Source organism: Zeugodacus cucurbitae, chromosome 5, assembly GCF_028554725.1.
Source record: "Zeugodacus cucurbitae isolate PBARC_wt_2022May chromosome 5, idZeuCucr1.2, whole genome shotgun sequence".
In the NCBI taxonomy this organism is placed as follows: domain Eukaryota; kingdom Metazoa; phylum Arthropoda; class Insecta; order Diptera; family Tephritidae; genus Zeugodacus; species Zeugodacus cucurbitae.
In genome coordinates, this window is record NC_071670.1 from 34,026,624 (window position 1) to 34,037,870 (window position 11,247).

Sequence of the window (11,247 nt, forward strand, 5' to 3'; positions counted from 1 at the left end):
CTTAAATATTTAAATTTTTCTATATACATATATATCTATATTTTTTTTATATAATCCATACTATTATGTCTGTATTTGTGCTGCAATAAAAGCCAACTTTTATAAAACTGTTAATATTTTATAAATTTATATTTTGCATTTTAGTGTAGAGTCGTCACGTCTTCACACGACAATGTTCCAAAAATATTTCAATAAATAAATATAAGTTGTAATGAACACTTTTTTTAGAATCATATATGTACATAAATTTACATACATACAAATTAAAAAAAAAACAAATAAAAGAAAAACAAACAAAATAATATCTTGTTTATTAATGATTCGGCTATTTTATGCATAAATAACGAGTTGGCAACCTTTACCGGTCGGTAAATGTAAATTAGACATACATATTTATTATAAGTTAATTTTACGATAATCTTACATATATTTTTATTACATGTAAGCTATTTTATCAACAACAACAGCATTGATACGTTGTGACCCTTCACTCAAGACACACCTACATACATACATATGTATCTATATCGGAATTTGGTGAAAAAATCTGCTCCGCTGTTGCTGTTGTTTTTATTGTTGTTGTGACTCACTATCGTGCGACTTCTTTAACCTGATGCTGGAAAAAATTATAAGAGCTGCAGAGCTAAACCGAGAAGGTACAATCTTCTACAAGAGTGTACAGCTCCTGGCGTACGCCGATGATATTGATATCATCGGAAGCAACAACCGCGCCGTTTGTTCTGCTTTTTCCCGCATGGATAAGGAGGCGAAGCGAATGGGTCTGGAGGTGAATGAGGACAAGACGAAATATCTCCTGTCATCAAACAAACAGTCGGCGCATTCGCGTCTTGGCTCCCACGTCACTGTTGACAGTCATAACTTCGAGGTCGTAGATAATTTCGTATACCTGGGAACCAGCATCAACAACACGAACAATGTCAGCCTCGAAATCCAGCGCAGAATAACTCTTGCCAACAGGTGCTACTTTGGACTGAGTAGGCAATTGAACAGTAAAGTCCTCTCTCGACGAACCAAAATCAAGCTCTACAAGTCGCTTATCATTCCCGTCCTGCTTTACGGTGCAGAAGCTTGGACGATGTCAACATCAGATGAGACGACACTAGGAGTTTTCGAGAGGAAAATTTTGCGCAAGATTTATGGTCCTCAGAACATTGGCAACGGCGAATACCGCAGACGATGGAACGATGAGCTGTACGAGTTATACGACGACATTGACATAGTTCAGCGAATAAAAAGACAGCGGCTACGCTGGCTAGGTCATGTTGTCCGAATGGACGAAAACACTCCAGCCCTGAAAGTGTTCGATGCAGTACCCGCCGGAGGAAGCCGAGGAAGGGGAAGGCCTCCACTCCGTTGGAGGGACCAGGTGGAGAGTGACCTGGTTACACTTGGGATCTCCAACTGGCGCCGAACTGCGAAGGAGAGAGACAGGTGGCGCACTATCGTCGATTCGGCTATAACCGGCTAAACGGTTGCAACGCCAATCACATACATACATACAACTAACGCATAGTGCAACGTTAGCCGAAAACTTTAACGGTCTTTTAAGACATAATTCTCTCAACATTTAGTTATATGTGGATAGTGTAGCCTAGCCCTAAATAATTTCGCCGCCGAGTTGTTAGTCTTCACTGGATACGAGGAGGCCAGTTTCTTAGAAGATGAGTAGGGTTAAGGGGGCATGCAAAGAGGTGGTTAGTGTCATGCGGGGGCTCTTTGCATGCGGGAGTGTCTAATCTGGATAGGTAGGAGTTTAGTCTGCTACAATATCCCGAACGAAGTAGCGCAAGAGTCACTCTAGTTTCGCGGTCAACTCGAGCTCTGTGTCTGCAACGGTAGTTGTTGTTTCTCCAAGTACGCCATTCACGGGTAGGGAGTCAATGAAGGGTTTAATAGCTCTTATGTGAATGGCGTTCAGTGCTTGTCTATAGTTAATCGGGATTGAAGTCCTGTCGGTATAGTCTTTTAAGTCGTCGACGTAAACTGCTTGGTAAGCATTATGCTATGCTCCTTAACAGGTAGCATGCAGGTCTCATTGTGAAGGTGCTCGATCGGAGACATTAAGAGGCAACCTGTGGCTGTTCAGAGGGCGGTATTTTGACAAGTCTGAAGCTTTCAGATCTGCGCCCTACTGCATCCAGGCGATCATATTGGGGCTGGGTAGTTAAGGACCGGCCCCTTTAACCCTACTCATCTAACACCCCTTTCCCTTTGGTCCGACCCCATCGGAACAGCTCGTTTCCTAGTCCTCCCGTTAGATCACTTCGATCACAATTAGGCTAGGCTTGTCGTTTCAGGCAGGCCTGGGTAACTGCTACAACAACAACAACAGGCCAATTTCTTCTCAATCTCTAACGATACGTCCAGAAATGGATATGTTTAGACAGAATTAGACCAAAAAAATATATGAATTAGTGGGTTTGAGAGAGCTTCCAAAGTGGTAACTAAAAAAATACTGTAATTTACGAAATTCTATCGAGCGATATGCAAATATATAGTAAAGACTCAGAATCTCTTAAGATAAGACTCTTTTTAAGTAAGTTAAGTTACATCAGATTACAAGATGCAGTCTCCATGACGAAACATTGCCAAACTTGAAACTGTTCGACTTGGGAGGGGCCCCAAATATTTTTGTCTGTAGTACAAAATTCCGGCACAGTAAAATTCATCAAGATACATGGCTATTTCTTAACCGAAAATCCCGCAACGAAATATCGACTCTTATCAATATCTGTGCAGCAAAGAACGCCAGTCAACAAATATAAGTCGAAAAGCTGCAATCGTAACAGGCAGCTATCTGTTTCTTCCCGATTTATGCCAGACTTCCTGTAGTCACTTCCCTTAAGTACCCCATCACACACCATAAAAATTGGTGAAATCGGATAATAATCACGTCCATACAAAGATTATGTTAAAAATTACTAAACAATTTGATCGTGAAGAACTCAGTGTCTAAGGGTAATTTTTCACCGAGAATATCGGTATATTTCTTAGATATTTGAATGTAATTCAGAGTGAATCGTTTTCTTCTAATAACTCTAATTTCTTCTAATTATAGGTTTTTCAAAAATAGGGTGGCATTTATTCCTCATATATCGATTAATATATCTTGGTTATTATGTATCTAGTTAGCTCAGCCCTCATATACTACATCCTTTGTGTACACTTGAAAAAAAAAAGAAAACAAAACTTGTCGATAAGTTGACGAATACATATGTTATGTGTATGTATGGATTTATTTGCCTATAGTGAGCCAAAAAGAAAATCAAAATGATTGTGCACAAAATCTATACAAATCGGGGATCTTTTTTAAACTAGAATAACTGAAATTAAGGTTCTAAATATGTACGAGTATGTATACCGTTTGGCATAAATTAAATCAGAAACTAAAAACCGGTTACTTTCAAAATATTGTCTAGACTTAAACGATTTCGAGAGCGAGAAGTTCAATGTTCTCTGACATATTCTCTGTTGTCTGACTAAATAAAACTTTAAGTAAAATAATTTATTGGAAAACTATAAAAAAACGTTGAAATGAGCTTTGTTTTGTTTCATCAAGCACTTGCAGCTCAAGTGTCTGCTCTCTAGTGTCTGCTTTTCTAATGTCTAAAATGGATAAGTGGAACGTGTTAATCATCCACCGATGTTATGATGTCAAAAGATGCTGAATCGAACTGCACAAAACACGGAAATACAACAAGGAACTATTATGTTTTTTGTTAAAATTTGCTTTGCCAAAAAAATAGCAAAAAATTGTTAACTCGCCACTCCGATGGACACGGATTCTGCGCGCTTTTAAGTATTGTGATTATTAATATTCGGAAATCTGTTCGTTCGTCTCGCTTGGTTAGAGAAGGCGTCGCACCCACGGGTCTTCTCCAAGGCTTGGCGCATGGTGAATATCTGGTCTGTTGTAGATTTTCCAGGTAGAAAACCAATCAATTTTGGGTTTTTGCGATATTGAAGAGGCTATCTCACGGTAATTGGCGCATATTGTTGGGTCTCCGTTTTTGTGAATTGGGCAGAGTACACTGAGATTCCAATCGTTGGGCATGCTTTCTTCCAACCATATTCTGCAAAGATGCTGATGCAAGCACCTTATGAGTTCTTCGGCACCGTAATTGAATAGCTGGGTCGGCAGTCCATCGGGCCCTGCTGCTCTGTTGTTCATCAAGCGGGTAATTGCTGTTCGAAATTCTTCACGGTCAGGCAATGAAACATCAGCTCCATTGTCGTCAATTGGGGAATCGGGTTCGTCATCTCCAGGTGTTGCACTTTCACTGTCACTTTTTGCAGGCTGGATAAGTGTTACCTCCACAAATTCAGTATACTCTGAGTAGACAGCGGGTCTATGTCAAGCGAAACGTCTATTAGGATGTACTTTTTCATTCAGAAAATTTTTTTTCCATAAAAGGAGATTGGCTCTTGACGGAAAATAAAACTGTGTATTTCTGCAATAAAAATTCCCTGGGTGATATCAAAGAAGGAAGCAATCTTTGGCTCAATGTCGAGTTCAGGATTTCTATAGCGCACAAGACGCTCAAAAATGCTCACAAACGCCGACCCATAGTGCACATTTCTGAGGAATATTCTAATTAATGATTTTCAGGCCTTTCATTTCTTGTACCTTTGAATTGCATTGCGGCAAGTTTTACAAACTGTGCTACTTCTGTAACTAATTAAATTTCCAACAAGAAAAACAATGAGATGTTAAATTTAAATTTATCAATTTCGTGTTACATAAAAATCAATAAAATAAATAAAAAACAAACATTTAAGTTATGCAGATCTACAGCCGGTTCTCAAGTCAATTAAAAGCAAAAACAAAAAAACAAAGAAGATACATACATATTTACTCTTATGCTAATTAACCAACAACAACATACATACATAAATGCTTAAATAGACAGACAGTTTCGAAAACGTCGAGCGCCCGTCGCAACAAGTTTTACATACAAATTCGCTCGACGGCACTTGGCGCAAAAACGATTACAGAATAGACAAAGCGCTAGTCGCTAGAGGCTGTCGCTGTCGCCATCCGCTCGAAGCTCGCTTGAGTCGCGTGCAAAGCTGCTTCATAGCCATCATTGTTAGCCATTATTAATCTAGATGGGATGTTGGCTGATGACTGCAGTGACCATAAGTGGATTTGAGGAAAAAAACAGCATTTAAAACAAATACGATAGTGACTTACTGATTGATACGCAATGTCGACAAACACGCGCACATTCAACCAAACATAAGTATATGTTTGAGAAAGAATGCCGAGTACGAGCGGATAGAATTATACGAAATGGCGTGTGGCTATTTCCGAAGGGAGACGAGCGCGTTTCGGCGTTCGTTTGGCTACATAGCTTACATAGAAGTCGTTGTAGAAGATCGGCGTGGACTCCGAGGGCATATAAAAGCCTCTGTAAAAGTTAACAACTAGTTTCGTTTCAGTCGACGGTAGCAATCGTGTAGTTGATGATTTAAGTGCGCCAAAGAGCCGTTGAGCAAACAACAGATTTTAAATTATTTAAAAAATCAAAAAAAAAAAATTGAAAAACAAAACAAATAACAATTTGCAGTGTTGTGTTTACTTTTAATATTATAAAAAATGTACAAATTTGTTTTTGTGGCCATCGTGGCTTTGGCAGCCGTGCAGATCCAGCAGAATGATGCGTTCATCATTCTTTCGAAAAGTATGGAAAATGTTTTGTTTTGAAAAAAAAAAAAAAATAAGAAAAAGTGTGTGCTTCAATTCTCGCGTGACTTTGTCATTAGAACTTCAGCTATAAAATAATTTTAAACTTCATTTAATACAAGTTTTCTAAATTTTTCGAAAGTTGAACTTCCATATTTCGAACTCTTGAATTGGCAATAGAAGTCAAATTTTATACAAATTACCTTCCGTAACTCGGAAGTCTTTATAACTTGAAGTTTTTTTGTGGATTATTATGATTCGAGTTAGGGAAGTTCAACTGTATTTCTAAAGAAGTGACGTAGAATAGCAACAACTATTTCATTTATTTTTCAAAATATGCTTAAGTGTATTTTTAAAAACAAGTTTAAAGTGGTTTTAACATATTAAAGAATAAAAAAAATTAATATAACGGCAATTGTTTCAAAACAAAGCTTGGCATAGCTGACCAATAAATCAGGGTTTTTCGTTTTACTTTTTTCTCTATTTTTTTCTGATACAAAATATGCTAATTAATTGAAAGTGGGAAGGATTTGAGTTAGTAAACTATATTTTATAACTTATAACATAGAAAATAAAGATTTAAAAAATAAACCTTAAAAATTATATTTTTTTAGAAATGCATGTTAATTTGATAGAATCACCAAATATTTCACAGCATTAATAAATATGAAATTTAAATATAAATCACTTTAAATTGACGTTATAAAAATTGTATTATCGAAATTTTTATTTTAGATTTTTTTTTTTTGCAGAAGAATTGAATAAATTCTTAAATCCTAATATAAAGCTTAATCTTAAACAAATAGTGCGTAAAAAAATAATGAAATAATAACCATTGAATTGTATTTTATAGTAAATTTTTGCAATTGAATACATATGGCAACACTGTTGCGTGCGAAAATAAATAAGAATAAATTTAATTTATTTATTAATTCTATGTATTTCCATTTCCGAATTCGCAATTTAGCTAAACACACACACACATAAATATTTATTCATTCAAAATTAACGCCTTTCACTTTCTTCTCTCAAACGTTTTTAGATGTTGCTGCCGCCCCAGCCCCAGCCAGTTCTGCCGCTCCTGCAGCACCCGCCTTGGACCCCAACGCGCTTATTCAGGGTTTAACTAATGCTGTGACAGCCAAGATCCAGACAGTTACGCAAGTGGTTGGCGGTTTGGTGCAGGCCAAGACTAATCTGAAGCAGAATTTGCTAAGGAACGTATTGAATAAGGTTAGCAGCGCCAGCGCCGCTCTGCCCAAGCCCGCTTTCATCACGAAAACCATTCGCATACCCGTGCTGGTCAAAGGTGGCGCCGCCCCAGCCGCTCCAGCTGCTCCCGCCACGCCTGTTGCCACCACCGCTGCAGCTGTACCAGAGCCTGAGGCAACTACGACGGCAGCCCAATCGGCTGGTTACTCCTACGGTCACAGACACCGTCACTAAACGCATGCATACAATTATGTATTTAAGTACTTAAGTTGGTACCTAAGTTGAGCTGAGAATTTATGTGCTATACAAAGAATTAATCTGTAGGAAGTTAAAATTAAAAATTTCACAAATTTACGAAATATTTTACGACTATATTTGTATAAATATGAATTTAACGATTATTGGAAATAAAATTTATATTTTTTAGTTAATTCGTTTTTGTTATTTTTTATCTAGCTGCTGAAGATGAATTGGAATTAGAATTATGGAACAAAACGATATGTTTAGATATTCATTGCTCTTTTTCTAAAAATGGTTTGGTATCGGATACTGTCAGATATGAAGAATTCATTGGGATTTCATCGACGCTTTCTGATGGCCCATAAAGAGGGGCGGTATTGATTTTGAAACGTCTTTCACCTTTATCTGTTTCGTTTATCTACTTTCAAGAGATTCATATAGCTTCTTGCTTGATTTATTCGAAATGGGAGCACGCATTCATTCTTCATTTAATCGGATGTGTGTTCTCACTTGTGGCCGAGTTAGTTTTGGTCGGTTGTATTTCATGTCTCAAAAAAGCTACTCCTCCGAAATATCAATCGTCATCAAACATACTTGGCGACTTGGTTCTCACGCCACTGTTGATAGTCATAACTTTGATAGTCATAACGTTGAAATCCAACGCAACACTCTTGCCAACAGGTTCTCCTATAGACTATGTGGGTAATTGGATAATAAAGACCTCTCTCGACGGACAAAAACCAAACTCCCGTTCTGCTTTTTGGTGCAGAAGCATAGACGATGTCAACATCTGATGATTTGCGGTAGATTTTGGACTCTTTGAACATTGGCAACGGCAAATACCGCGGACGATGGAACGAAGAGCTGTATGAGTTTTTCGACGATATCGATGTTGATCATTTGGCGCCAAATAGCGAATAGAAAAAACGAATGGAGCGCTGTAGGTAAATCGGCCTCTACGCCATTAAAGAAGAGAGAGTGAACTTTTATTAGCATGGAAATAGAGGAATAAACCATCAGGAACGTCGATCGATCTATTTTCATTCGAAGGTTGATATAAATATGTTTTTTTGGGCCAAAGTAAGATATATGTATCAGAGATCCTTTGAATTTGTGACAGTACCGAGCCAGAGTTACAAATTTGTAATATTCGTTTCGCTACAAAGTATGATATAATCTACTAAACAGTCCGAAAGCATACTATTTTTCTATATCCGGGCGCACTTTACTAGTTTATACATAACCTTTTCGAGCATATGAATAAATATTCTAAATATTCACAATAACAGCATCACATTTCCAATAATGTTTGATCCCTTCATTCCGTATACATTACAGATATTACAAATTGAAAACGTAAAGGAAATCAACGTTGTCGTTTTCCTGGCGCACTTTGTCTAAATGTACTTATGCAAATATTTGAAAAACTCCCTATTAGCTTCCGCATATCCATATAAAAGTGTCACAACGCAACTCTGACACCTTATTCAGCACAATAACCGTAGAACGCACACTTTTCCGCATGAATTATACAATGTATTCAATATCAAGACATTAATATATTTTTTATACCCACGTACTATGTTGCTCAATGGTATTCCAAGATCGTTCGGTATACTTCTTTGATAATTCGTGAACAAGATAACTTTTATTTACTGCCGTAGATGTAAGGATCCCAACTTATGATCTTTAATTGGTATAAGAAAACCAAAATATTTTTTTAATATAATCCATAACGCGATAATTAACGGTTTGTACTCCATGGTGTACTAATACAGAAGCCAATATGGCCAGATTTCTCAAATTCATCACAAAGCAGGCGCCGTTGACTGCTATTCAGAAATCGGTTCCGTTCGCATTTAAACATACCTTACTTGATCCATTCTATTTATGAATATTTATGTACGAAACGCGTATGTTAAGCACGTCGATTGACCAAGTCAAACAAATCAATCAGTGCTCGTGGCATGCAAAAATATGCGCACATTGGCGTAAAGTTAGCATAGATTTATAAAGAAATTCATTAATAAGCTTCCAAAATTTCTAGCGTTCGCCAACGTGCATGGACTGATTAATACTCGTTTATAGTTTAGAATTATGATTCAATTAATGCAAAATGAATTATGAAATTTATTAACAGAAATTCTTAACATTTCGTTTGTAACACACTTTTGCTTTATGTTCTTCCCGTGTTTCCGTCAATTTTACTTGAATATATAAAAAATGTGTAATTTTTTTTCTTTTATGGTGCTCATATAAAAAAATGCTTCGAGCTCGATTAAAATTTTATCATCCACGCTTCACACTGCTTTATTTAAATACAGTTATTTTAGGATTTTATAATAGTAGTACCTGAGACAGTGTAGAAAATTAAACGATACCGCTGTATAAAGACTTGCTTCCAGCAATAGGGTCTCACTCGAGAAGCACATACATACATATGTATTCTGTAATCCGAGAAGCAGATTTTTATAAACGTAACTTTTCTGTTATTTTCCTACAGTCAGTTTTGGACCTCATAAATTGATGCTGGAAACCTTACAATTCTTTAGGGCGCGCAATAATTTGAAGACATAATATTTTCCCGTACTTCCTATTGTCTCTCCGTTCTTCCAAATGATGCAAATAAAAATCTCGACCCTATCTGCCTAACTACTACCGTTCACCTCTTTTATAGTTAGCTAAGCTTCCCTACCACATATATCCATGGATCCATAAAATATAAATATAATAGATAATACTCTTTTCATATATTCTCTCCAGATTTAATCTCATATTTCATGAGTGTTTTCAAGATAAACTCCTCGATTAGCTGATATATTTGATTTGTGATTGAGATTTTTTAATGTTTCAAAGAATATGCAATAATTCAGGTTTAGATTAATATAGAATATTTCTTCTAGACTATTCATAATAACTCCCTTATCTAAATCTTCAACTACGAGAAACCTTTATTACTCACAATGAAACATAACCTTAAATTTAGTCATTTTTATTAAAAATGGATTCTGATCAAGTAATGAAGTAAAAAAAAATAAAACATAACTATCTTTTCCGCAGCAGGGAAAATTATGTAATAATCTCATATTGGCTGGACGCCAATCAAAAGTGCGTGCTCTAGCTGAAAGACATTTACTTTGAGACATCGCATATCCCGCATGAAACATCACTCATCCTAAGCTGTCTGCACAAAAAGGGCTGCGTTTCCTCACTTCGGATAACAAGCATAACCGTGAGACTACTACATATACTACACGCTGTCCGAAGGGGTTTCTGCGCCGTTTTGTCACCGTCGACAAACACTGTAATACACCAGAGTTCAAGGAACAGTCGCAATGTGGACCTCATCAGGGGAACCTGCTGTGTAGAAAGTTAAGATTGTGCTATCGATGACATTCATAAAGTGTGGGCTTGGAGAAGTACAAAACGGTGGAAGGGGTCCACTACTTACGAATTATTGCGCAGAAAAAAAGAAGAAAAAGTGTTATTCTACCATTACATCATCTCAAACCAAGGCAGTAGTCACAGACAAATTGGTGATCCTGTTGCTCCATCCGTATTACACACATTTCGTCCCGATTTTTGCTTCCAAAATTATAGCCGCAATGAGAAGGTTCTACTAAGTGTATTTCGAAAGTTTAATTGACAATACTGATATTGAACCAATTACAGAATTAAACGTCTCTGCAATTATATAATAGACTGACCATATTAGCCTCAAATGCCATCAATTTATACACACTCAGTACAATTAAGTTATAAATAGAAAAAAATCTATAGATATCGATATAAAACTTCTCAGACGATGGATTACGTCCAAAGTCTTGTGTTCTTAAAGATGTTTAATAAAATATTTTTTTTTTAACATATGTGAGTATGTGTATATCACAATTATTCACGACAAATTGACCTACTGCTGTTAAAGTCTTATTACGACAATAAAACATATTCAATTTCTATATGAAGATATAGTTGAGTGTATTCAGTTTTTGTGCCTAACATGGCTTATCACAATTGCATTGGCCATTGGCTAACAACTAAATGGTGAATTAACCACAATAGTACTCAACCAAAGCAATGACCCGATC

The 11,247-nt window shown here is 36.6% G+C and overlaps 1 protein-coding gene across 1 annotated transcript; it reads left to right on the plus strand.

Moving 5' to 3' along the window:
• Nucleotides 1-5,437: 5,437 nt before the first annotated feature.
• Nucleotides 5,438-7,350, plus strand: LOC128922174 (uncharacterized). Its single transcript, XM_054231832.1, has 2 exons — nucleotides 5,438-5,705; nucleotides 6,750-7,350. The coding sequence occupies exons 1-2, from the start codon at nucleotides 5,621-5,623 to the stop codon at nucleotides 7,151-7,153; spliced, it is 489 nt and encodes a 162-aa protein (XP_054087807.1). The 5' UTR covers nucleotides 5,438-5,620; the 3' UTR covers nucleotides 7,154-7,350.
• The last annotated feature ends 3,897 nt before the right edge of the window (nucleotides 7,351-11,247 follow it).